Source organism: Propithecus coquereli, unplaced genomic scaffold (genome assembly GCF_000956105.1).
Source record: "Propithecus coquereli isolate 6110/MARCELLA unplaced genomic scaffold, Pcoq_1.0 Scaffold111, whole genome shotgun sequence".
In the NCBI taxonomy this organism is placed as follows: domain Eukaryota; kingdom Metazoa; phylum Chordata; class Mammalia; order Primates; family Indriidae; genus Propithecus; species Propithecus coquereli.
The window spans coordinates 2,532,114-2,559,428 of NW_012135081.1; the positions used below are offsets into that span (position 1 = coordinate 2,532,114).

The 27,315-nt window shown below is 41.7% G+C and overlaps 1 protein-coding gene and 1 pseudogene across 1 annotated transcript in view; both read left to right on the forward strand.

Annotated features, from left to right (window-relative positions):
* The window catches only part of LOC105815041, a 6,600-nt pseudogene extending 2,244 nt beyond the window's left edge, over positions 1 to 4,356 (forward strand).
* The window catches only part of SLC4A8 (solute carrier family 4, sodium bicarbonate cotransporter, member 8), a 75,041-nt gene continuing 52,031 nt past the window's right edge, over positions 4,306 to 27,315 (forward strand). Inside the window, exons 1-2 of the mRNA XM_012654099.1 lie at positions 4,306 to 4,505; positions 20,014 to 20,095. Of these exons, the coding sequence (XP_012509553.1) occupies positions 4,461 to 4,505; positions 20,014 to 20,095 (127 nt within the window). The 5' untranslated portion in view covers positions 4,306 to 4,460. The remainder of the gene's footprint in view (positions 4,506 to 20,013; positions 20,096 to 27,315) is intronic.

Sequence of the window (27,315 nt, forward strand, 5' to 3'; positions counted from 1 at the left end):
GATGCGCACCATCTGGGGAATGGACATGCTTGAAGCTCAGACTTGGGGGGGGAGGGGGGCAAGGGAAACATGTAACCTAAACATCTGTACCCCCATAATATGCTAAAATAAAAAAAATAAAAAGAGAGTCTATAGATTTTTATCATGTCTCCATGGGGTTCAAGACCCACCTCTTTTCCCAAAGTTTAACAACCACTGAGACAAAATCTGGAAGGATGGCCACATTTGGAAGCCATGAAGAGAGGGTGAAGGCTATAAAAGTTAGACAAGGATGGAATCCCCAGGCAGTCCCATGGGAGACAGTGGGGTGGTTAAGCTCATGCACTCTGGAATCAGATACATGTGGGCTCAGACCCTAGTGTCTCCATTTATTAACTGTGCTGGCTGTGTGACCTGGGGCAAATTACATCTCTAAGACTCAGTTTTCTCATCTATAATATGGGATGATAGAGCCTACTTCATAGAGTTGTTACAATGATTGAGGTTATCCATACAGTATGCCTCCCTGCTTCCCTGCTGATTTGTGTGCGTGTGTATTTCTATGGTCTCTGTCTCTACACGTGTATTTTGCATTTTCATATTCACTTTATGTCTCTTTCTAGGCCAAGTGCAGGCCCAGAAGGCTCTGAGTTTTGTTCTGTTGTTTTTGTTTTTTCTTTTTTGCGTTTAGGAAAATAATCAGTGTGAGGTGGTGTCCTTGGCTGAATAGTCTTCTTTTGGCTCCTCCTGGGCCTATTTGCCAGCCAGGCTGTCAGCCACATATTTGACTTTTCCATCCAGGGTAGGGAGCAGTAGAGGCTAGCAGCCTGGTGCCTGGAGCCAAGTGAGCCAGCCTGCTTTGGGAAGGAGAGACCAAATGAGCCCTAGGAGGGAGAGCCTGTCTTCCGCAGTGGCCCAGATAGCAGAAGCCTAGGCAGCTGCCTCTGTTGTGATCTACTTCCTTTTGTAATTTGCACAATAGGCCAGAAGATGGGGCTCTTGACCCTGGAGTCAAGGGCCAGAGGCTTTGACATTTTCCCACATTGGAACTGGAGGAAAATCAGATCCATCAGAGCTCCCAGGAATCACCTCTACTTCTGTATTCCTCTCCCTGCCCTGCCCACTTCACTTCTGCCAGGGGTGGGACCTGTCTTCCAGGGGAGTAGGGAATGCGGGCACATTTTTCTTTTGGCCACTATCCTTGGCCCCTTCTGATTTATCACATCACCAGAGTCAGTCTAACTGACTCTTGCCTCAGGTTTCCCTCTCTAATCCATCCTGGCCTAATGGCAGATGATTTCAGAGATGGTACTTCTTTTTTTTTTTTTTTTTTTTGAGACAGTGTCTCACTCTGTTGACTGGGCTAGCTGCAGTGGCATCATCACAGCTCACTGCAATTTCGAACTCCTGGTCTCAAGGGATCCTTCTGCCTCAGTCTCCTGAGTGGCTGGGATGACAGGCATGCACCACCACGGCTGGCTAAGTTTTCAGTTTTTTCTAGAGATGGGGTCTCATTACATTGCCCAGGCTGGTCTCGAACTCCTGGTCTCAAGTTGTCCTCCCACGTTGGCCTCCCAAAATGCTAGGATTACAGACGTGAGCCACCTTGCCCAGCCCTGGTACTATTTTTATAGGACAGAGCTTCTCACCCTCTCAGAGAAACTCTCCCCACCCCATGCCAGTTGCTCTATCACACAATTCTTTATTACTTCATAGTAACTATTATAACTTGTAATTATCTTGTTTGTTGACTTACTTACTGTCTCCCCGTTCCATTGTAAGGCTCATGAGGCCAAGGATCCTGTTTGTTTTATTACTGTTTTCTCAACACCCAACACAGGGCTAGATACATAGGTTCTCAGTAAATGTGTTTTGAATTAATAAATGAATAATTGAATCCCAGCTGAATGACTGCCTGACCTTGAGGAAGCTGCTTAACTTCTGAGCCTCAGTTTTCTTACCAGTGAAATGGAGCAATAACAGAGATGTTATGACTATTAAATGACACAATACATTTATACCACCAAACCCAGGGCCCGCTGCATGGAAGTGTTCCTAAAACCTTCAGCAGTGTCCTACTTTCTGTCATACAAGAAAAACAAAGCCTGAACTAATTAGCCAGCTCTACAATTTGAACGCTGCCTTTCTTTATGACAACTTTTACATCCTATTGCTTTTCTCAATAACTTTCTGCTCTGGCCCAAATTGTGGCTACCCTGAATGGGCCATATGCATTACTACTCTTTTTTAAAAATTATTTTTAATTAATTAATTATATTTTTAGAGACAGGGTCTCACTCTCTTACCCAGGCTGGAATGCAGTGGCACGATCATAGCTCACTGTAGCTTGAACTCTTGGGCTCAAGCAATCCTTCTGCCTCAGCCTCCTGAGTAGCTAGGACTAGAGGCACATGCCACTATGCCCAGCTAAGTTAAAAATTTTTTTTGCAGAGATGGAGTCTTGCTATGTTTCCCAGGCTGGTCTTGAGCTCCTGTCCTCAAGCAATCCTCCTGCCTTAGATTTACAAAGTGCTGAGATTACAGGTGTGAACCACCACACCTAGCCTTGCATTACTACTCTTAAGTCTTTGCCCAAAGCTTGAGATGCTTGCTCTCCTTACCTTGACTCAACTAAATCTTACGCATATTTTCAGACTTAGCTCAAACTCATATCCTCTGTGTCACCTTCCTGAAGTGTCTTTAAGTTATGAAGATCATTTTCTCTTCTGAATTTTTGTAATCTTTGTTGTCTATATTATTCATATGGCTCTTATTCTATGTTGTATTGTTTTGTCATTGTATTAACATATATCTTGTTTCCCACATTAGACTATTAAGCTCCTTGGAGATACATATTTTAGATTTCTCTGTATTTTCAGTGCTACTTAGAATTATATGTTAATAGGTGTTCAACACACTTTTAATTAGGTTGAATTAAGAAGCATGTGTATTTTCTAACCACTTTCTATGTGCCCAGCACTCTTTGAGACTCTGTGGAGTATACAGATGGGCATAAGAAAAATAATCATCACCTTCAAAGACCTTATAATATTGTACTAAGCTAAAGTCAACATATAAAGTACTTAAATAACCACAGCATGGTAACTGCTGTAAGAAAGATCTGAAGTGCTATGAGGATTCTGAGGAGGGAGAGATCACATCTGTTAGAGATGTCAGGAAGAGTGAAATAAAGAAGGGCTTCTTGGAAGAGGTGGCTTTTGAAGGATGGTCAAGATTTTGATGGGCAAAAATGGGGTTGAGGGTGGGATGCAAATTCCAGATTCTAGGGGCATGATTAGGAAAGAGATGGACAGAGAGTGTGGCAAGGAACACTAAAACTCAGAAACTGCACATGGGGCTTACACGGGAGATCAGAAATATGGTTCTGCTTCAGGGATACTGGAGCCCAATCTTGTTTCCAATTTCAGGGCTAATGCAAGAGATGGTATGCAGGGACTAAAACTTTAACATGTACCAGATTGTGTTCCCCAAGTGTAGCTTCTTTGGAGGCTGAGAACTATTTGAAACAACTCTTTTCCCCTAATAATGTGGACTCACCTACAGCCTGTTGTGATAGTACATATAAAACAAAATGCCGCTTTCCTCCTCTTGGGGATACAGAGTTGTTAATAATTTTAGCCAGGCTCTCTTTTCTTTCAAACCCAAATCAAATTGAATGCATTATTCATGATTTTCTAACCTTGTCTTAGATCAGTAGTTCTGTTGTTAAATAATAACTTGCCTTAGATCATTTCTTGGAAAAGTTGGAAGTGTTTTTGTAGAATGACTTCAACAATTATCCTTAGCTCAACTCTGCTTTTTGCTGCCAACCTGAGACTCAGGGAGAACACCTAAGTCATAGTGAGTATGCGAAGGGGCCTGATCACTGCCTGCTTGCTTCTCTTTAATGCTATTTGATCTGGCCTCTAGCTCAGGGATTAACAATTAATTTTAGAAGGCCCTCTCCCCTCCTCCTCAGTTACTTCCTCCTGCAATTCTGAAGGACGTTTTCCCGAAATTTAAGAATCACCTCCTAAGGAATAAAATCAGAATAGGCAAAACCGACCCTTTCCCAGTTTCCAAGGGTCAGGTGCAGCTGCAAATAGAAGTAAGAGATTTTCAATTTCCAGCAAGCAGTTGGAAGGACCTTCAAGCCCAGAGGCCCCTGAAGGGAGGGAGGCGGTTTCCACGGCAACCGGGCCCTGGAGCGGTTGGTTCCTCCGGCTCCCTCCTCCTCCTCCTGGTAGCCCAGGGTACCGCCGGACAGCGTCCTCCCGTGCTCCGCGCCCTGATTGGCTGCAAAGGCCGCTCGCTGATTGGCTGCGGCGGATGCCTCGCGGGCCGGTGGCTATGGAGGCGGCGGCGGTTGATGGTTGACCGTTGGCTCCAGGGTAGGGGTCGCCGCTTGGGTGATCCGCTCAGACTCCACCAGACTGACGCTCTGCCTGGAGCCCGTGGGGGAGACCTAGTTCGGCTTCGCCATGCCGGCCGGGAGTAACGAGCCGGACGGCGTCCTCAGCTATCAGGTAGGGCTCCGCCTCCCGCCCCTCCCCGGGGCTCAGCCTCCTCATCCTCTGCCCACCCTCCTTCCTTCTGCCCCCAAGTCCGGGCTTCCCAGGCCACTCCCTGAGGGCGAGGGGAGGCCAACCCGGGACACCAGGGGGCGCTCCGGGCGGTTGGGGATCCGGCCGGGGTTGCGAGAGGGTGACCTTGGCCCGAACCGGGGAGCCGGCCCATCACTGCCGCATCCTTTGCGCCGCCGAGGAGCCCTGACGGCCGGCGGGCGGTGACCTCTGTTCTCCTAGGGTCTTCCCTGTTGAAAGAGGCCGGCTTCTGGCGTCCCGTTGTCCTGCTGGAACGTGGGCAGAAAGGGTGCCCAGGGACCTTGCACTGGTGGGGCAGGTCTTCTCTTTGTGTTTTTATTTCTGGGGGTTTCAGGTTCCTCAGTGGTTTGAGGAAGAGCTAGAAAGACTGGAGCCTGGGACCAATCCCGGTTAGTGTGGCCAGCTTTGGGAATCCCTCCGCCTCATTGCACAGACACCTGCCAAGTTCTGGGTAGCGAAGCACAAATGGGCTGGGAAAGTGTCGAGGGGTCAGGAACAGGTGCTTGTTTAAGGGAATGAGAAAACCAGGTTTAGTAACTGGTAACGGAACTGTTGGGGTTGCTAATGTAAGAGAAAGCATTGAACTAGGTGTTAGAGTCTGTAGCTTCAAATACTGCATCTGCCTCACACAAGCTTTGTGACCTTGAGTAAGTCACTTGCCTCTCTGAACCTGTTTCCCCATCTATTAAAATGGGAATGCTATATCTGCTTTCTCTACCTCACGGGGTTGTTTTGAGGATCAAACAAGGTGCTATTTGTGAAAAGACTTTGTGAAATAATGTTTGTTGTGTGACGGCCAGTAAGTGAGTGGTAGCTCATTGAATTCTCACTTACCCTTTGCTGTGCAATCAGATGGTGTGGTCACTGCCCTGGAAAGAGGGCTTGAAGGGGAGACAAGTCTGAAGTGGAGGGCTGTGAAGAGGATGATGGACCATCTCAGGAGGGATGACATATCTTGGAAACAAGTGGCATGTTGACGTCAGGGATGGTTTTCAGCAGGGAAAACATTCTGAGTTAGTAGCAAAATGGGTACCAGATGCTGACTGTCTTCTCTTCTTCCTGGTAATAGTTTGCTACTTGAAGAGCCATACTTCCTTCTTTGCTCGCTCAGTCAAAAGGGGAACAATATCTAAAATTTTGGAAAATCTTTCCATATTTAATCCTCTTAAGACCTATTAAGTGCATTTAATCTCTGTTTGAGATACAATGATGAGCAAAAATAGGCAATGTTCTTGCCCTCCTGAAGTTTACCATCTAGTGGGGGAGGGGAGAAGTGTAACCATTTCTAATGAAATAATCACACAAATAAACATATTATTATAAACTGTGATAAGTGCTTTTAAAGAAAGGTAGTGTATGAGTGTGTATAACAGTGGTTCCAGCCTTGGTCTCAGATCAGAGAAGATTTGCTAAGGAAGAAAATTTGAGCAAAGAGCTAAAGAGTGAATAAAAGTCAACTGAAGGAAGAGGGAGATCAAAGGGCCTTGGAGGCAAAGAGAACAACATACACAAAGGTTCTGTCGCAGAAGGGACCACATCTGGTTAGAAGATCTTAAAGAAGGTCAGTGTGGTGGAGCCATAGGGAGTGATGAGGGGAATGGTATCAGATGTATTCTGGGGTCATAACATATAGAGCCACTACAGTCTATACCAAGGGAGTTGGTATTTGTCTGAGGAACAAGGGGAAGCCACTGGAAGGGTTGAAGCAGGGAGGGGAAAGAGGAGGGCGAGAGAGAGGGAGAGAAAGCATGAGAGAGAGAGAGAGAATGAGATTGTGATCAGATTTTCCTGTTGAAAGGTCGCTTTGGCTGCAGTGAGGAGAACAGGCTGGAACGCATGTGAGGAGATAGTGTCCTTAACATCCACAATGTGTCCTGGTTGTAATATTGAGGGCATAATTATGCTTAGGTTTCTGTTAGTGTTCTGTGAAATTCATAATTTGTAAATGCTTCTAGGGTGGGATAGAAAAATAATTATCTCCTTTACATCTAGTTTGTGAAAATTTCATGGGTGATGGTGTGAGGAGAGGAAAAGGAATAGAGTGGGAACAGTAGGACCTCATGAAGGCTGGAGTCAGGTAATGGGCAAATAAGAACCTGAGAGAAAGAAGAAAAAAGAATGAGGGTAGAAGGAGGACGGGAAATGGGGATGACTCAGAGGAGACACAGTCAACCGATTGGCAATTACCAATAAAGCCTCCTGTATACCAACTAGACTGTGTGCAGGGGAGATGGGCCTTGCAAAGTGAGTAGATTGTGTAATTTCATGTAAACAGGTTCCAGACATCACATCTAAATATCATAAGCCTATGCTGCTTTCTCTGGTGTGGACTACTGCCTTAGCCTTCTAAAAGTTCCCTCTGCTTTCTTTCTCGCCCTTCTACAGTCCACTTTCCACATGTTAGCCACAGGGAGCTTCTAAAAACACAAATCAATCAGATCTTGTCATATTCTACCATTGAAAGCCTTCAATGGCTTCCCGGTGCATTTTAGAATAAAATTCAAACTCTTTATCATGGTCTACCAAGCTTTAACATGATCAGGGCCTTGCCCACCCTCCCAGGACTGCCTCTTCTACTCTCTTACCGTGTACCACTTCTCTGGCTTTCTTTCTATTTCTTTAATTTGTCAAGCTCCTTTATACCTCAGGAGCTTTGTTCTTGTCATTCCCTCTGCCTAGGACACTGTTCTACGCAGGCCTTTTCATAACTCACCTTGAATGGCGCCTCTTCAGAGTGGCTTTTCCTGACCTTTACCACTAATTTTCCTCTTTCATATGTTTCTGTTTTATGTTCTGATTTATGTTTCTTAATAGCACATATATTCCATCAGAGTGGGGGGGGGAAGGGGGAAAAAAAGCACAAAGTTCTTGTTTTGATTTCTTGTTTATTATCTTTTCAGAGGCTTCACGAGAGCAGGAGTCAGGCAAAGAATCTTGTCATCTAGCACAGTGCCTGATATAAAATTGGTACTCAATTACATGAGTAAATGAACAACTCTCCCATATCCAAAGCCAAGGTGCCTCTCCTTAAGGAGCTCATGGTCTAGATAGGATGAGCACAGAGCAACAGATGGCCATTACTTGATTACACAAAAGCTCTCCCTTCTATACTGCCATATATTTGCTCAGGTGTTGAAGCTAGAAAATCTTTCCCCTTCTCTCAACCTAGAAAGTTTCATTCTAACCATCAAGATTTGGCTCCATGTCACTCTATCCGAATTCATCAGTTTCCCCTGCTCACAACACCTACCAAGTGCTATCACTTCTCCCATCCACTAACTTATGAAATATGCATATTCATCTCTGCTGCTCACCTGAGGCTCCCTTTGTTGTTACTGTCACGTTAACTTTTATTGAGCACTTGTCACGTGCCAGGCACCGTGCTAAGTGTTTTCCATGAATTATCTCATTTAATGTTCTCTATAACCCTGAGAATTATAAATCTTTATTATCCCCATTTTTCAAATGAGGAAACTGAGAGACAGAGAGGTCAAGTAACTCCTAATAGGTGCCAGAGCTGCCTGTGGCTCTGCCAAATCCAAGGCTGCCTTTCTCCAAAGGATGTGCTTTTAATCACTGAATTACTGTAGGTGTGTCTTTGACATCTAGATCAGTGCCTGGCTCTGAGTGAGCACTTAATAAGTGTTTGAGAAGATAGGAGTGGGAAGAGACTGGTATGAGGGAGACCAGCTAGGAGGCTGTTGGTGTAATTTAGGATAAGTTCATGAAGGCCTCCATTATTTTGATGAGATCTCTGGAAGTGGTTATTGAAATTTTAAGAGTCAATGAGCTCTTAAAGGGTGTAGTAATAGAGTAAGAAGTTCAGAAAGCTTTAGAGAAACTCTCTACTTTGGACTGGAACTGGGGACATGTTATAGCTTCACAGTTCTCCTCATCAGTGCTTTCAGAACCAAGCAGAAGGAGAGGTTGGAGCCCTCAGCATTTGAGCCAAGTGGTGCTGGGAACTGAAAGGAAGCCCAGGGAGGGTGGAAGTGGCAAAGGGGGAAGTAAGTGAATTCGGGCAATTACCAAGGCTTTTATGTGGATCAGGCCTGCTCAGAATGGAAAATTTTGCAAAAATCTTCAGAATAACAAGTCCTGGTAAATGGGTGATAATTGAGAAACATGGCCGACGGGAATAGAGTCACACCCCATGTCTTACGGTGGACCTGAAAAAGCTCCAAGACAAGAGTTCTTGGAGGAGGCCTGAATTCTAGTGCCCAGTGACTCTGGGGTATGTTGGAGCTCAGTAAATATTTGCTGAGTGAATGAATGAATGAACGAATGCTCTGTAGAAAGTAGGTCAACTTTTCTGAGGGTCAAAGTCAGTTTATGGTAAGAAGTCAGTAAATATTTGCTCAATGTTATTGAAGAAAAGTATCAACCATAGATAGCAATTTCTTCTCTCAGCACATTGCAATGTATAACCCATACCCCTCTATCCTCTCCTCATAACATGCTAGGTGTTCTTTACATATGCGAGTACGGGGGAACCTGTGGGCATTCTCTTTACCTGGTCTTACCAGCTCTGCTTTAGTAGGAGAATTGTGGGCTGACTTGCCAAGCAGAGACTTGAGCAGAGAATTGGACAATTCAGGCTGCAAATTTACTTCCTTCAAAATCTGTAGATAATCTTAGCTCATGGTTTGCCTTGACAGGGTACACAGGGCTTATAGGAGTAATCAGGACACAGAAAAGCAATCATGTTTATTCTAAATCTGCTGCTAGGTAACAGCAACAAATCTTAGATAATGGAAAGGTGGGTTGTTACCTATGAGGTGGTGACAAGTTTGCTGGTCTTGGTAATCAGAAGGTCATAATGTATATATTAGTTTTCTGTTGCTGCCATAACAAATTACCACAAATTTAGTGGCTTAAACAACACAAATTTATCATCTTACAGTTCTATGGTTCAGAAGTCCAACACAGGTCTCACTGGGCTAAAAATCAAAGTTTTGGCAGGGCTGTGTTTCTTTCTGGAGGTTCTAGGAGAGAATCTGTTTCCTCCCCTTTTCCTTCTTCTAGAAACCGTCTGCTTTCCTTGGCTCACAGTTCCCTTCCTCCATTCCTTCCTCTATCTTCAAAGCCAGAAACATAGCATTTCTCAGATGCTTTTGTCATCACATCTTTCTTTGACTCTACTCTTCTGCCTCCCTCTTCCACTTTTAAGGATCCTTGTTATTACATTGAGATCACATTGTGGTTTACATACTCCAGGATGATCTCCTTATTGTAAGGGCAGCTGATTAGCAACCTTACTTCCATCTACGACCTTGATCCCCCTTTGCCATGTAAAGTAACATATTCACAAATTCTAGGGATTAAGATGTGCATCTCTTTAGGCGGCCATTATTCTTCCTATTACAATGTACTAACTAGTAATCTGTACTGAACAGGAGTGACTCCAAGTGGGGTTTGATAAAAGAATCACTAAGAAACCAGAGCCATTTTGGAATTTTAGGCCTCTAGCATGCTGCTGAAGAGTCAGAATGGAAAGCTCATGCGTATTCAGGAATTCATGGCCTGGAGGTCTGGAATACCTGCACAAGTCCTCGTGGAACCAATTTTCTTGCTATAGGTTGTCTGCATTGAATGAGGAAATAATTGAGCGCATTAGAGAGTTGGGGATCTGTGGGTCAGATTTAGTGATGGGGTCTATAAGGGGCCAGAATTCAGAGTCTCTGCTAGATGAAGAGGAAGATTGAAATGAGTAAGGAGATGGAAAACTATTGGAGGTCTAGTCAGTAAAGAGGAAGTTTAGAATACAAGGTTCTAGAGCACTAGGATTTAAGAAGGTAATAATGTAGATCTGGAGCTATTCACACTGTGGGCATTAAGCAGTGGTTAGGTGATCTGAGCTCTCCGTAATAACCAGATTTTTTGCTTTTGGCAATAGTAACATATAATGTTAATAAGGAACACAGACAGACTTGACTTGGAGTTCTTCCTATATTACTTAGCTCTCATGAGATCTTAGCCTTGATTTAGGATTGTTCTGAGGATTCAGTGAGGCAATCCATGTAAATCACAATGCTAGGCATGTAATAATTGCTCAATAAATATTTGTTCCTAATACTAATTATATCAACAGTTTGCTCATTAAAAACTCTGAAAGTCAGCCAGGTGCAGTAGCTCATGCCTATAAGCCTAGCACTTTGGATGGCCAAGGTGGGAGGATTGCTTGGGGTCAGGAGTTCGAGATCAGCTTGAGCAAGAGCAAGACCCCATCTCTACAAAAAAAATGGAAAAATTTTCCAGGTGTGGTGGCACATGCCTATAGTTCCAAGTACTTGGGAGGCTGAGTCAGGAGGATCACTTGAGCCCAGGAGTTTGAGGTTGCAGTGAGCTATGATTGTGTATTTAGCTGGGGAAGCAGAGGGAGACCCTGTCTCAAAAAAAAAAAAAAAAAGAAAGAAAGAAAAAGAAAAGAAAAGAAACCCTGAAAGTCATCTCTATATTTGTTGATTTCAAAATGGTTGAATGTATCAGAACTCAATAAACATTTGACTCCTTAGGGAAAAACTGAAAGGGTTTTTTTTTTTTTAATGTCATAACATTTATTTATTTTATTTTTTTTTTTTATTTCAGCATGTTATGGGGGTACAGATGATTAGGTTATGTATGATGCCCTTACCCTCCCTCCCCGCCAAGTCCGAGCTTCAAGTGTGTCCATTCCCCCAGAGGTACGCATGTCACTCATTGTTTGTGCATATGCCCGTCCCCTCCTCCCCCCCTCCCCCTGCCCAACATCTAATACATGTTATTCTTATATGTGCACTTAAATGTTGATCAGCTAATACCAGTTTGATGGTGAGTACATGTGGTGCTTGTTTTTCCATTCTTCGGATACCTCGCTTAGTAGAATGTGTGAAAGGGTTTTTGAGGTAAAAAGTCTGAGACCTATTGCAGGAAAAGAGGTGGAGTTTAGTTGGGCAGGTAGACCACTACATGGGTGCAGAGTGGAGCAGCAGGGGAAGTGTGTCAGAGAGAAAGCTCCCTTCTTTCCCTCCCCTGCAGCCTCTGTGGCTGCTTGCAGGAGCTGGGGCCATTATGTAAGACTCCTTTTAATTTGTCCATTAACTGTAAGTGAGAATCTGGTCTGCTACTCAGCTATAATTCATTCATTTTTCAAGGCTCATAACAATGCTTTCTCTCTCAAGACCTGCCTTGCAATTTCAATGTTTTAATGTGTATTTAACCCCTTTAGTTCTTTTTATCTTATTTAGTCCTAGAGGTAGGCAGTCAAAATCAATTCACATTTATGTGATGGGTCATTGTCAGTGAACTGGGAGGAAATACAGAAAAGAGGATATGTAGAAATAGGGCTTTTTCTGTAGTTCACTCTTCTTTTCCTCCCTCCCTCTTTTCCTTTTTCTCCTAAGCATATATAATGTGTTTCTTATGATTCTAATTTTTTCTGAGTCACAAGCCCCTGTAAGAATCTGATGAAAGTTATGAAGCCTCTCGTAAGAAAAATGCACATTCACACATATTCTCACAGATCCTGTGAAGCTCATTCCCCCTAGAAATCCATGCACTCCAGGTTGAAAAGTCCTTTTTTCCATAAATAATGATAGTATCAGAGGAAATAACAGCCAGCTGGTGAGGAATCGGCAGCAAGCACAGACCTTACAGACCTGATGTTCCTTTCTTTTCATTTTTAATGATTTCAAGCAAACTCTGTATAATTTTCAAGCACATACCAAAGTAGAGAGATTTGCATAATGAATCATCATGTACCAATGACTTGGCTTCAACAATGAACACACCATCTTGTTTCATCTATGTCTCCATCCATTCTCCAAATCTCAGACATCATTTCATCAGTAAAAATTTCAGTGTGTATCACTAAAGATTAAGGACTGTTTTTTAAATGAAATAACTAACATATCACAAGATTATTATTATGCTTAAAAAATAACAGTAATTCCTTAATATAATCAAATATTCATTTAGTTTAAATTTCTATGCCTTTTAATTCTTTTTTTTTTTTAATACTTGGTTTATTTGAACCAGTATCCTAACAAGGTCTACATATTCACATCCAAGCCTGACCTTTTGAATGCTTTGGCTAATGGTTATTGACAGTGGCTCTGTTTTCTTTGGCAAGACAAAGTGGAGGAACAATTAGTCAATGAATTTAGGCTGTGGTTAACCAATCTAAATGAAGGAAACTACAAACAACAAGTCAATTTCTTAACCTGAATATTTCAGATGATTAACCTTTCTCTTCATATTTTGCTTTTATAGTCTTGGGGTCAAGAAATCAATCTTCTCTTCCTCCTCCCCTCCCTTTCTTCTTTTAGATTCCCACTGTGTTTTGTGCTGTGTCAGGTGTCTGTGGACAGTACTAAGTACTGTGATTCTCTGGATATTAAAAACTAGTGGGGAAGCCAACATGAATAATTATTCATATATATAATTTTCATATATATGGTTTTATGAGAAAATATATGATCAAATATCAAAGAGTTCATAAAACTGAAAAATATTCATTGACATTTATTAGGTACTTACCATGTCCTGTACATTGTACTGGGTGCTAGATACATAGTGGTGAACATAAGACACTTGTGCTCCTAGAACTTACAGGAGCACAAGTTACAGTGCTAAGCTACTGTATTGGGTGCTGGGAAAACAAGGATGAAAAATACGTGGTTCTGGTTCTCAGGGAATTCATGATCTAAAAGGTAAGCTAGGTAAGCAAATAACCACATGATTCCAAAATACAGCTAAGTTTTTTCTGCTTAAAAATTATTCCTCAGGACTTTTAGTGAGAGTCTTAACAACTTAGCTGGAAGTGAAAACTGATATTCTTTGGGAAATCGTGTTAATTCACTCAAAGGATCCATGGTGATGAGGAAGACACTGATGTTAAAAGTGCATTTGAAGATTTTGAATACCATTATTTCATAAAAATGTGAAAAAAGTAATATTTCTAAATTAATATATTATTTTATATATATGTAATTTTTGAGTTTCATCTCCAAATATTTTTTAGTATGTATCTCTAAAAGGTAAGGATTCTTGAAAAAGAAGCATAGTATCATCTAAAGAGAAAATGATTTCTTTAATATTATAAAAGTTCTAGTCAATATTCAAATTTCCAATTGTCCCATATGTCATATTTTTAATTTTTAAGTTTTTAAATACTTGATTTTTTAGGAACAGTTTTATGTTCACAGTAAAATTGAGAGGAAGATGCAGAGATTTTCCATATACCTCCTGCCCCAACACATGCCTAGCTGCCCTCATTATCAACATCCCCCACCAATTTGCTATAATTGATGAGCCTACATTCATACATCATCATCACCCCAAATCCATATTTTACATTAGGGTTCACTCTTGGTGGTGGACAGTTTCGTGGGTTTGAACAAATGTATAATGACGTGCGTCCACCATTATAGTACCATACTACTATTTTCACTGCCCTAAAATCCTCTGTGCTCTGCCTATTCGTCCTTCCCTACCCCAACCCCTGATAACCTCTGATCTTTTTACTGTCTCCATAATTTTGCCTTTTCTAGAATGTCTTATAGTTGGAATTATGTAGTATGTAGGCTTTCCAGAATGGCTTCTTTCACTTAGTAATATATATTTAAGGTTCCTCTATGTCTTTTCATGGCTTGGTAGCTCATTTTTTTCTAGAACTAAATAATATTCTATTGTCTGCATGTACCATAGTTTAGCCATCTACCTACTGAAGCACATCTTGGTTGCTTCCAAGTTTTGCTAATTAGGAATAAGGCTTTTATAAACATCTGTATTCAGGTTTTTGTGTGGACATAAGTTTTCAATTCTTTTGAGTAAATACCTGAGGAGCACAATTGCTGGATCATACGATAAGAATACGTTTAGTTTTGTAAGAAACTGTCATTTGCATTCACACAAGCAGTGAATGAGAGTTCCTGTTGTTCCACATCCCCTCCAGTATTTGGTGCTGTTGGTGTCCTGCATTTTGGCCATGCTAATAGGTATGTAGCTAATGTTTTTTCAAGCTTCCATTTTGTTTGAATCAGGAGCCAAATAAAGTCTACACATTGAGATTGGTTCATTGTCTCTTATAACCCAGCTCTAATTCCTTTTAGTAGAAAATGGTATTTTAAGAGACCATAATCTAAGTGCTCATAACACTCATTGCTACTGGTTCATCTTACTAGGCCTTTTGAGAGGACAGAGTCTGGATTTTGCTGACTGTATTCCCATCGTGTTGTTTTTCATGAAATGCTGTTTTACTGTATTTTCAGTAACTTAGCATTTGGATTTAGAGGCTTGATCAGATTCAGGGAAAGTTTATTTGGTAAGATTACCTTATGTGTGGTGGTATGGTCTCCCATTAGGAGGCATATAATGTCTGGTTGTCTCTCTTCTGTGATGTTAGCAGCTGTTGAACATCAGTGCAATCCATTAAAGATTACAAAATAGTGATGTTCTATCATTCCTTTTTTTTTTTAAGACATTTCTTTTTCATTTATTCTCTTCCATAATGAGAAACTTTTCTCATCTACTCTATGGTACCACTCTATGGTATAATTTATATAGGAAAACTCCAAATAAATTATTAACCAGTTTTCAAAATAATGAGTTGGTTTATTAGCATTATCCTTCAATAGTTACCAATTAGTTAATTTTTAAAGTGACATTGTAAGCTCATGGATCTTCATATATTTGTTATATTCAGTCTGTGGCAGGTTTTACCTTTTTTGATGCTCAAATTGTCCTGTTTTGGCAAGGGACCACTTTAAGTTGGCTTCTGAGTCCTTTTCACACAACTCTAGTTGTCTTTGAGTGCTTCTTCACTGTCTGATATGACATTTAGACTCATCTAGTACATTTCCTGCTGAGACCTGTGACCAGGCATTTCTCTGAGGAGCTCCAATTCTTTTTATTAGAAAATGGTATTTTAAGAGACCACAATCTAGGTGCTAACGATACTCATTGCTACTGATTAATCATTTTTTTAGGCCATTTGGGTGAGCAGAGCTAGAAAATATAAAATTTATAAATTTAAAAACATTTAAAAATAAAAATACATCATATAGTCTTTTTTTTTTGAGACAAAGTCTCACTCTGCTGCCTGGGCTAGAGTGCCATGATGTCAGCCTAGCTCACGGCAACCTCAAACAAGCGATCCTCCTGTCTCAGCCTCCCGAGTAGCTGGGACTACAGGCACGTGCCACCATGCCCGGCTAATTTTTTTCCTATATATAAATTTTAATTGTCCAGCTAATTTCTTTCTATTTTTAGTAGAGATGGGGTCTCGCTCTTGCTCAGGCTGGTCTCCAACTCCTGAGCTCAAACGATCCACCTGCCTCTGCCTCCCAGAGTGCTAGGATTACAGGCATGAGCCACCGCGCCTGGCCCATCATATAGTCTTGTTGGTACTTCCAATTCAAGTTCAGGACTACATGGTTTTTACTTACCTTTTATCTCATTACTACAACTATATCTCCTTTCTCCCCTAGTGAGAATCCCAGTTCTCAATCACATTGGGAGTGACAGAATAAATTCACATAGCTACTCATTTATCTCACAATTCACAATGGCCTCAGAATACCAATACCAACACTACAATCAACAATATGATAACTAAATAGTAGTTTAAGATCTTTTAAAATTCTTTTTTTCCCTTAAGAGTATATGCCACTAAGGATGTTTGTTTTAATGTTACTTGGAATAATTTCTCTTGGAATAGTTGTCCCATCAATTTGGCCTTTGCTTTCATTTTGTCTTTGATTTTTGGAAGTTGCTTTTTTTCATAAATGCCATGGAATATTAAGGGAGCTGCTTTTTAAATTTTTTGATAGAATTATGTGAATTATTTATAAAATAAGGTATATTCAAAGAAGTCTAACTTCTTTCCTTGTCTCTTCTATCCTATTCCCTCCCTCTTCTATAGGTAACTCTTTTTAAAATTTTTTTTGTGGCTTATTCTTCTTTTATTTATTAATTTTTGATTTATTTATTTTTTTTGAGATGGAGTCTTGCTCTGTTGCTCGGGTTAGAGTGCCACAATGTCAGCTTACGCCACAGCAACCTCAAACTCCTGGGCTCAAGGGATCCTCCTGCCTCAGCCTTCCAAGTAGCTGGAACTACAGGCACACACCACGACACCTGGCTAATTTTTTAAATATTTTTAATAGAGATGGGGTCTTCCTCTTGCTCGGTCTGGTCTTGAACTCCTGAGCTCAAGCAACCCTCCCGCCTCAGCCTCCCAGAGTGCTAGGATTACAGGTGTGAGCCACCTCGCCCGGCCCCTTTATTTGTTTTTAAATATAAGCAGATACCTGTATTCCAATACCTCTTCTTAGATAGATAAAAGGTAGAAAATGATACAGTTTTTTTCCTCCTTGCTTTTTAAACTTAATGTCTTGGAGATTTTTCCATGATAGTAATAATATGTAATTTTAAATACATCTATAAAGCTAAATTCATAACTTAAACATTCTAAGTAGACATTCAACTATTTTATTTACTTCCCTAAAAGTTTGTTTATTCAAATTGGCCTCAAAAACTTTTTTTGAATCTTCTCATTGGGAAAATGTATTGCCTTATGTTCAAGATTGTCTTATTTGGGGGCATAGATAATAACTACAAAATAATAACATTAGAATAGTAAGCTGGAAATTTGAGCAGAATCTGGAAGGAAAGTGAGGATTTAGTTTGCTAGAGGGTTTGGGGAAAGGGCATGTTAGATGACCAGATGACCAGACAGTATGAGCAAAGGCATGAAGGTGGAAATGTGTGTAGTGCCTTTGGGATCAGTCAGCCTGGCTGGAGTTACAGATTTTAGAAGGGAAATAGATTGGCAAGGAAATCAGCTTAGAGTTTTTTGAGATAATTCAGGGTCTTGTTTTTAAAATTTACAAATAATAATTGTACATATTAATGAGGTACCTAGTAATGTTTCTATACATAAAATGTATACTGATCAAATCAGGGTAATTGGCATATCCATCATTTCAAACATTTGTCATTAGTTTGTGTTGGGAACATTCAATATCCTCCTTCTAGTTATTTGAAACTATATAATATTAATATATTATTGTTAACTATAGTCATCCTACATAGACTAGAACTTACTACTCTTATCTAGCTATAATTTTGTATCCTTTAAAAAATCTCTCCCTTTCCCTTCCTTCTTCTTCCCTTCTTAGCCTCTAGTATCCTCTGTTCTATTTTTTTAGTTCTATGAGATCAGCTTTTCTTAGCTTCCACATATGAGTGAGAACATGTGGTGTTCCTGGCTTATTTCACTTAACATAATGTCCTCCAGGTCCATCCATGTTGCCGTGAATGACAGGATATCATTCTTTTTTATGGCTGAATAGTATTTCATTGTGTATATATACCACATTTTCTTTATCCATTCATCTGTTGGACATCTAGGTTGATTCCATGTCTTGGCTATTGTGAATAGTGCTGCAATAAACATGGGAGTGAAGATGTCTCTTTAACATACTGATTTCCTTTCCTTTGGATAAATTCCCAGTAGTGGGATTGCAGGATCATATGGTAGTTCTATTTGTAGTTTTTTGAGGAACTTTCATACTGTTCTTCATGGTGGCTATACTAGCTTACATTCCCACCAACAGCATATGAGTTCCCTTTTCTCTGTATCCTTGTCGGCATTTGTGTGTGTGTGTGTGTGTGTGTGTGTGTGTGTGTGTGTGTGTGTCTTTTTGATGATAGCCATACTAACTGGGGTAAGATGATACATCATGGTGGTTTTGATTTGCATTTCCCTGATGGTTAGTGATGTTGAGCATTTTTTCACATATTTTTTGGCCATTTGTATGTCTTCTATTGAGAAATATGTATTCATTCTTTCAACAAAGATTTACTGAGCGCCTGCTATATGAAAAGTGTGTGTTGGTATACAGTAGTGAGGAAGACAGATACTGTCCCTCCCTCAAGGAGCAGAAAGAGACATTACTAAGGCGAACCGCAGTGTGCTACGAAGGTATATAAATGGCGGGGGCGTGGGGGATGGGGTTGCCTAGCTTAGTTTGGAAGTGAGGGGGTAGTTAGGGAAAGATTCCAAGGAAGTGCATTTAGGCTGAGATCTAAGAGATGATGAATAAGTATTAGCTGCCGGTAGTGAGGATGGGAGTGTCAGGGAGATAATGTTTCCAGGAAGGGAGAGCAGCACTCAGTAAAGAAGGTGGGTGTGGTTCCAGAACCGAAAAAGTGCCCAATATGACTTAAAGCTGCGGTCCCCAACCCCCTGGGCAGCAGACCAGTATCAGTCCGTGGCCTGTTAGGGACTGGGCACAGATCTCCCCGGCCCCACCCCAGCTCCTTCCGTCTATGGAAAAATTGTCTTCCATGAAACTGAGGAAGCGGGGAGGAGGGGGCACAGCAGGAGGTGTGCGGAGGAGGTCAAGGGAGCAAGGGAAACTTCATTGGCATTTACAGCTGCTCCTCATCGCTCGCATCACTGCTTGAGCTCCTGACCCCTGCCCCCTCATGGAAAAATTGTCTTCTGTGAAACCGGTCCCTGGTGCCAAAAAGGTTGGGGACCACTGAAGGGCTGGAGATTGTGGGGTAGAGTGGATGACAGATGAGATTAATTTTTAGAGAAATCGCAAAGGAGAACTTGATAAGAAAAGGGAGCTCCCTTAAAGTATATGGTAGGCCCTCTGTCCATGTGGAATGAGTAAATAAGTAAGTTTGAAATTTCAGATGCAGGCTAAGAAATGATGGTGCCATGGTAGGAATAAATAAATGAGCGCAGGGTGCTAATTTTGGAAGGAAGGTTAGTTTAGTTTTAGACACACATGGATCGTGAGGTCTGGCATTTCAGTGGCTTATCAAATACTGAGCTACACACTTTCAGGCTGCTGTTGAAAGTGTAAGACTCAAGCTAGGGAAACAAAAAGGTAGAGAGCTCTTCCTTGGGAATTATGGTTAGAGGAAGAAAATGAGCCTTAGGATGAGACAGAGAAGACCTGCTAAGAGGAGCAGGATGGAGAATTTCAAGACAGCATGGTAAACAGGCTCAAATACTGCGAAGAGGTTGAGGAGGCTAATTTACACCAAATGAAACAACCTGTTTGACAACACTTGCAAAACACCAACATGTTACACAGAGGTATAGGTGGAGTGGGTAAGCAGAAAAGGCATGGGATCTGCAGTCAGAAGACCTGGGCTCAGTCAAAGCTCTGCATGTTACCGCACTTGTGACCTTGGGCCATAATTACTTAGTGTTCTCCAAGTCTGAGGCTGCTCATTTATAGAATGAGAAAGAAAATGGCTGCCATACTTGCATCTAAAAGGTATTGTGAGGTTCAAATGTAAAATTACATGTAAACCATTGTGTTTTCCCCCAAGTATCTCAAAAGGGTCTGGCATACACAAGGTATTTAGGTGAGTGTTTGAATGAATGTATGTGTATTACTATCACTACTTATTTGTGTTTAAACAGAGACCAGATGAAGAAGCTGTGGTGGATCAGGGTGGGACCAGTACAATTCTCAACATTCACTATGAGAAAGAAGAGTTGGAAGGTAAGAACTGCCATTCTTTGTGATCAGGGAAACTGGTGAGAGGCAGCCTGGTGTGGGAAGATCTGGCTCTGTCATCAGGAGACCTGAGTTTGAGTCGTAACTCCTTCTCACTAGCTGTAAGACCTTGGGGAAAAATAATTTTCTTTAGCCTCAATTTCCTCATCTGGTAAATAAAAGTAGGGGTAATGATATCCCTACCTGGCAGGGATATCATTAGCATCTCATCGATAGCATGTCAGACAGTGCTTTGAGCACTGCAAAGTCTAATATAAATATTAACAAATAACTTGTTCCTTGGGAATGTGAAGTTCTCAGTTCAGTGCACTGGTTCTTGAAAACTGCCTGGAAATACATGCAAAATTTCAAAAGAAAATAAAATACAAATAGTTTTAAAAACTTGGTTTGGCTATAAAACCCCATTTTTACCCCATTTCCTGTATTTGCTTTGTCTAACGATACCCATTTCTGCCTGGTATTCCCATCTAAACAAGAAAAGGGGAAACAGGAGTACGCCTGTGACATACTCCTAAGAGCTTACAACACAAAGTTATACAAATACCCAACTGGAGTGGAAGGAAGGAAGAGGAATTTTTGTGGACCTGTCTAGTTGACCTTATTAAGGCTCTTCTTCCTTTCTTTGCTCCCCATATGACATGTGTGGTGTCCTGCTTTCCTTTTTCCCTGGGGCCTAGTTGGAGCATTAGCAGTTGGACGCACACCTGGCCATGGTTTCCTGATTACCGGTGATGCTCAGTTTTATAAGAGAAAGGCTTAAGTCCAGTACAGCTTTAATGAGAAGCCACGTTTGGCTTAAAAGCCTTTGTGAAATCTCTGGAGCATCCCCTGCGATGTTGAGGCTATGATACAGCAACTTTCTGATGCCCGAGACAGCATGTGAAATGTTCTCTCTGTACTGCTTGTTCCCGTGACGATTTTTTCATCAAAGTTGTACAACCCCCAGAGAAAAATTGTCCTTTGGATGGGGAGAACGGAAGCTGTAGAGGCTGACTCAGCCTTTGGGTCTGTTACCATGAGAACTTATGTGGGTGGCTCTGTGGAGGTCAATGGTGTTTGAGGATATCAAGGTCAAATTTTCCAAGTTATTTTGACCAGATGGAAGAAGAGCTAATGTGGGTTTCAGCAATTGGGAAAGAGTGGGAGAAGGAAAGGGTGTGGAGTGGGAGGCTAACGTTTGTTGAATGCCCCTTGTATGTTAGGCATTAGATTAGGTACTTTATACGAGTTGTCTTTTTCATCTTTATAGTACTTCAGGCAGGTAGGTATCATTATCCCTACTTTACACATGGGGAAACGGCTCAGGATCATATAACTTAATAGCTGGTGAGGCTGGGATAGAATCCTGCTTTTTTCATTCTGCCATACTGCTTGCAAGGGAGGACAGTATCTGGCATTAACCACCCAATTTTAATATCTTGCTCCATCATATAAACATTTTTATATGTTGCTTCTGCTTCTTCTTCTGTCTGGATAATCCTGTGGTCTCTTTGCCCTTTCATGGCACCTCAGGGGCGTGTTGTTATCAGTTTAGTTACCATCTAGCAAGCAACCACTTGACCTTTGCCCTCAGCAAGGAGGTAACCATTTATGAACACTCTTGTCTAATTGGCAGTAGAAAAATAATCCTGGGCAAGCTCTCTTGAATCCTGAGGTCTGGTTCCATCCACGAGGTCAGCTGAGTAATTGGCAGCAAGAGCAACTCTCCAGATGACATCATCTGTTTCTTATGCTTGCTCTACTTTGCCGTAAAAGAAAGCCGCCTATGATGATGGCATTGCTAGGGCATAGTGTGTTGGGGAATGGTCCTTTATACATAGACTTTTCTGAAAACTAGAATCTTGTTCATGCTAGCACTTTTTAAAAAAGCACTGCAGGCAAATGAAGGACAAATGGTGCCTACTCCTCAGGCCTGTTGTGGTTCTAGAGCAACTCTGGAGAAGAGAAGAGGGAATTGAGATTTGCTGTATGGCTGGCTGTGCTGTGGGTTCCCCCCAGTCTACTCTGAAGAGCAGCCCTAGCACTCAGTGAGGCTGTACTCAGGGTGGCGTTGCCTCCTGAAGGTGTAGAATAAAATCAGTCCCATTTTGAAGGAAGACAGAAGTAAACTGTGTTCTAATTCAATATACATGCCATGATACAAGGTTCTGTGGCTGCAGAAAAGTCTCTGGGTCTTCCTTACCCTTTATTCCATACCTTCTATGCACATGAGCTTTTTACCTATTCCCTTACCCCATTTGCAGAACTATTTCTGAGATTTAATCTCTGGACATTGTAAGAAGCTTTGTAAATGTGAGCCTTTTTGCATAATTTAGTTTTATCAGCAAGAGAAGTTACATTAAACCACGATGTTGCTTTTTTCGTGTGTATGAGAAAACAAACATTAGAGTAGCTTTCCAAAGATAAACTCAAGAAGAGCAAGAGTTTATGATGTATTTCAGTGAACTCTCCTAGTCCCAGAGGAACATGGGGCAGTAGCTTTAGTTAGAGGAATGGCTCTTTCCATTTTTTTCTGACAGATCATTATTCCTGATTAACTACTAGATTTATGATTCTTGGAGTAAGTTTAATGCCTTCTAATAAGTTTTTAACAGAGGTAAGAGCTATTTGATCATATTTGAAACTTAAAAAAAAGGCTCACATCTGCTTCACATGTTAGATTCCCCACTGTGGTTATTGACTTTGAGTCAACCTTAGGCCCAGAGGAGCAGAACACCCTGTTGTATGTGCTAATGAGCTCTGTGTGAGTGCTTGGCAAACAGTGTGCATGTACTGTATTGTATGCTGGTAGGCCCAATCTCCATCTGCAGGGTGGGTCACACCTGTGGTTTCTGTCCTGCTCCACAAGACTAAGTGCTAGTTCACTAATGATTGTTCTCTGTATGTGTGTACATACATATTTTAAATATATACACTAAGATTATACCTTTCCCATACGTTTTACTAAAATGGAATACTTTATTTGCACACAGATAGCCCCAAAAGACTAGGTTTGATGCTGAATGGAAGAAAGAATGGGGAATTAGTTGGGAAGAAATGGGATTTGGATGGGTTGGTAGGTAGCTGAGGGGGGCAAAGACTGTAGGTAGTAGAGCAGTTGAATGGCCAGCAGAGTGACCCCAGGATTAGTTTGTTGAAATCATTGGACTGCCAGAATCCAGTTAGATGGACTGGATTTTATTGGTGCTATATTCATCTCCTAGTATTTATTCATTTATCATCTTTTCTGCTAATTTCACTCAGAAAATCCAAATCCCTGCTTCAGAATCCCCAGCCTAAAAACTGATACCTAATTTTCTGACAGCCACTTTATCCTTCTTAGCTCTGACTCCCTGCTGAGCTTGTTTTCATTTCCACCTGTCTCTCTGGTATTTTCAAAAGGCAGGTGCTATGATTGGCTAATGTTTGTGAGACTTGATTGGTCCAAAAAGACCTCTTAGAGAAGGAAGTCTTCTTTCTCTAAGATTTAAGCTTTGCCCTACTTCCTGCAGAATCATCAAAGGCATCTGAAGGATGTCTTCCCCATTATGCCTGAGAGCTGCCTAGTGGGAATTTAGGTATCAAGCAAAACCATACGTTATTCACTCAATACACATTTACTGAGCCCTTTCTATTGTTTCTTTCTGTACCAATAGGTAAGGATAGTGAGAAAAATTGAACCATCGTATGTTCTCCAAAGAATGACCTAGCCTGAACCTTTCCTAGGTCTTGAACGTTAGAACCTGAGAGGTCACTTGGTCCAGCCCTCTTGTTTTACTTTAATAGTGACAGTGAGTAAGTTAACCAATAAGATGAGATCTAATAACACAGGTTCTAATACCCAATCACTGCCTCTTCAATTTCTCCTTTAAAATTAAATAATACTAGTAATATACCAATGTCACCCCAGTGGAAGTATTTGAAATGTGCTCAAGGAGAAGTAGAGGTTCTAGCCTGGCCAATAATCCTCTGGGGGTTTTCAGGGAAGGGGAAACCTGTGGTTGGGATGGTTCTATTGAAAAACTGGAAGTCATCCCTCACTGGGGCTGTTCTTAACTTAAGTCCAGCTATACTTAGATGCACCAGATTTTACAATACCCAGGTCACTACTTAGGGGTGAATTGAAGTGGTTGTCTAGGATCTAATTATACTTTTCATAGCCCATGAATTCTGCATGATCTGCCCCTGCCTATCTTTCTGCCCTTTCCCATCTCCTTTCCTTCCTTTTTCCACCTTGCTCTGGCCCTAGCAGCCATCCTTTTGCCTTGAAACAAGCCGCTCATATTCCCACATTAGGGTCTGTGTACTTGATCTTCCCTCTCCTTGGAATATTCTTCTCCCAGGTTTTCTCATGTCTTCTTCTTCACTCAGATGTCCCCTCTAATCATTTTAGCTCAAGGCTCCCTTCTCCACCCTATCCCTACTCCACACACTTGAGCACTTTACCTTATTTGGTTCATAGTAATTATCAATATTTAAAATAATATTTTTTTGTTTTCATGATGTCTGTCTCCCCCAACCAGAATATGTATTTTTTTTTTTTTTTTGAGACATAGTCTCACTCTCTTGCCCTGGCTAGAGTGCCGTGGCATCAGCCTAGCTCACAGCAACCTCAAACTCCTGGGCTCAAGTGATCCTCCTGCCTCAGCCTCCTGGGTAGCTGGGACTACAGGCACATGCCACCGGGCCCGGCTAATTTTTTCTATTTTTAGTAGAGATGGGGTCTCACTCTTGCTCAGGCTGGTCTCGAACTCCTGAGCTCAAGCAATCCTCCCGCTTCAGCCTCCCAGAGTGCTAGGATTACAGGCGTCAGCTACCGCGCCTGGCCTCAGAATATGTATCTTGAAGACTTTATGCTGTTCACTACTATATCCCCAGCCCTTGGGACAGGACCTAGCACAATTAGGTGACCCCAGACTGCTGCTAATGCCACTGCCCTGTGGGTTGATTTCAGTAGTGTACTACAGGGACTTCATTAACATGCTGTAGTGGAACATAATTAGTTAACAAATGGTATTTTATTAAGATGGTATTCAATTTGGTCTTTTCACACTTTATACACTTTATAGTTTATCCTGATAATGTTTGGAATTCCACATCTTAGCAGATGACCTCCTCTGGCTCTATATTTCTGTTTCTATGAAGTTTCAAGATGACTACGTTATGTTCAGACATCTGCCTGTTAAAAATGTCCTGAGATGTGCATGAGGCAACACAGGACCATCCTGAGACAGGATGAGGGTAAGAGGTGCGATTCCTCTAGATACTAAAATATTTCATCCTCTTGCCTCTCAACATTCTAACAAATCTCTGGCCATCCTCTCCTCTAATCCTCACTGATTCTTTTTTATTTTGTTTCATCACCGTGGAATCTGGAAAACAGGGGAGGGCAAATAAGAGGAGGGAGAAAGGGAGAAAGGGGTGTTAGAGTGGCACCCGATGCACTTTAACCCCACTTGGAAGTGGAGAGCACTATGAAGGAAGTGGGTGCACAGTCTTTAGGAAACCCCATTGCAGGGAAAAGAAGATGAGGACATGGCAACTCTTCCTGTAAAGTTTCCGTCTCTGGGAAGTCTTTTCTAATTAAGCTTTCCATTGTCAGATCAGTCAGGACCTTCTCCATCCCCCCCGTGCCCTGGTGAATGCTTATTCACCCTAAGCACATTCACTTTCGCTACATGTTCCTTTTGTGGCCCCTTTCTGCTCAGAGTCAGAGGCCTTCTTAGGTCAGATTGTGTATTCCTGCGGACGCCTAAAGGGTTATGCTCCTGGGGGATGCATTTAGGAGAGATTCCATTTGCTGAACATTTGTGAAACAATGACTGGTGTAAGACATTGTGCTTGGTTATGTATGGTTTCTGAGAGGAAGGTCTAATCTGGGATGTTGGGGAGCTCACAGATGAATAGCGGGTGATAAGATAGATAGCTGCTTAACTTTAATGCAAGGCAGAAAATAAGTGCATGAGAAAAGGGCTCTGGGAATTTAGAGGAAAGAGGTGGCACATCTGATTGGGAAAATCAGAAATAATAAAGAAGGAAGGTATATTTGCAATGAACTTTAAATGAGTCAAGACAGTGTCCAGAGAGCATTGGCACATTTGTGGAATAGCAGTTTGGTTCAGGAAGAGAAAAGAATGTGAGATGTTGGTGGGTACAGCAGCCAGGGCCATAAGGAGGGGACAGAGTCAAAACCAGGCATTCTGTGCTGGGGTAGTTGCAGAAGTTGTACATCTCTAAATTTTTTTTCCTAGACTGTTTATTCTATGTGAGCATGTGGGGTTTCCACCTTTATCTCGCTTGAGCTGATCACTCAGTTATCTTAGAGGTCTTTCCTTTTATTTTCCCATTGAATGTAAAATTTGTACTAAAGGAAGGAAAGACTAGAAAGGAGTCTGGAGACTGAGCATGAAGAGTCCTGAATTTGCACAGGTGAGCCATGATCAGAGCTGTGACCAGAAAGCTCAGTTTGTAGGCTTAAATGGTTAAATTAGTGTGGAAGGCAGGAAGGAGGTTCCTGCTTTGTTAAAATAGGAGGAAAGAAAGGCTCAATACCCCTAATCTATAGGATGTACAATGAGGGGCAAGGGAATAGAGCTGGAAATCTAAGGGAACTCTGAGGTTTCAGTCCTTGAAAATTGAGAGAATGGCAGTGCCACGAACACAAACACGGAAGAAATGAGTATGAGCTGATTCGAGATGGAGGATGGTGAATTTTCTTTGGGACATGTTCGATCACTGTAGATAAAGATTTGGAGGTCATTGTAGAAGTGGACTTTGAAGTCAGGAGAGTGGATAGCACTAAAAGCAGAGAAGAAAAGGGCCAGGGACAGAAACCTGGGAAGCCGTGCCTTGGTGGACTGTGGAGGGATAGAGAAGCACCGTCAGAGTGCAAGTGAACCAGAAGAGGGCAGTGGTGTGGGAGCCAAGTGAGCCCAGAGCATCATGGAGGAGGACTTGGCTGAGGATACTGCCTGACACATGGGGAGTTCTCAAGAAAATCTTTTGAGGCTGGTCTGAATGTAGTGAGTTGTCTCAGCTGATTTTCACAGTCAATTGCAGATTGAACTCTGTTCTACTCGCTCCCTCCTTCTCACTACTGTACTTGACTAGTCTTTTTTTTTTTTTTTTTTGAGACCGAGTCTCACTGTGTTGCCCGGGCTAGAGTGCCATGGCGTCATCCTAGCTCACAGCAACCTCAAACTCCTGGGCTCAAGCGATCCTTCTGC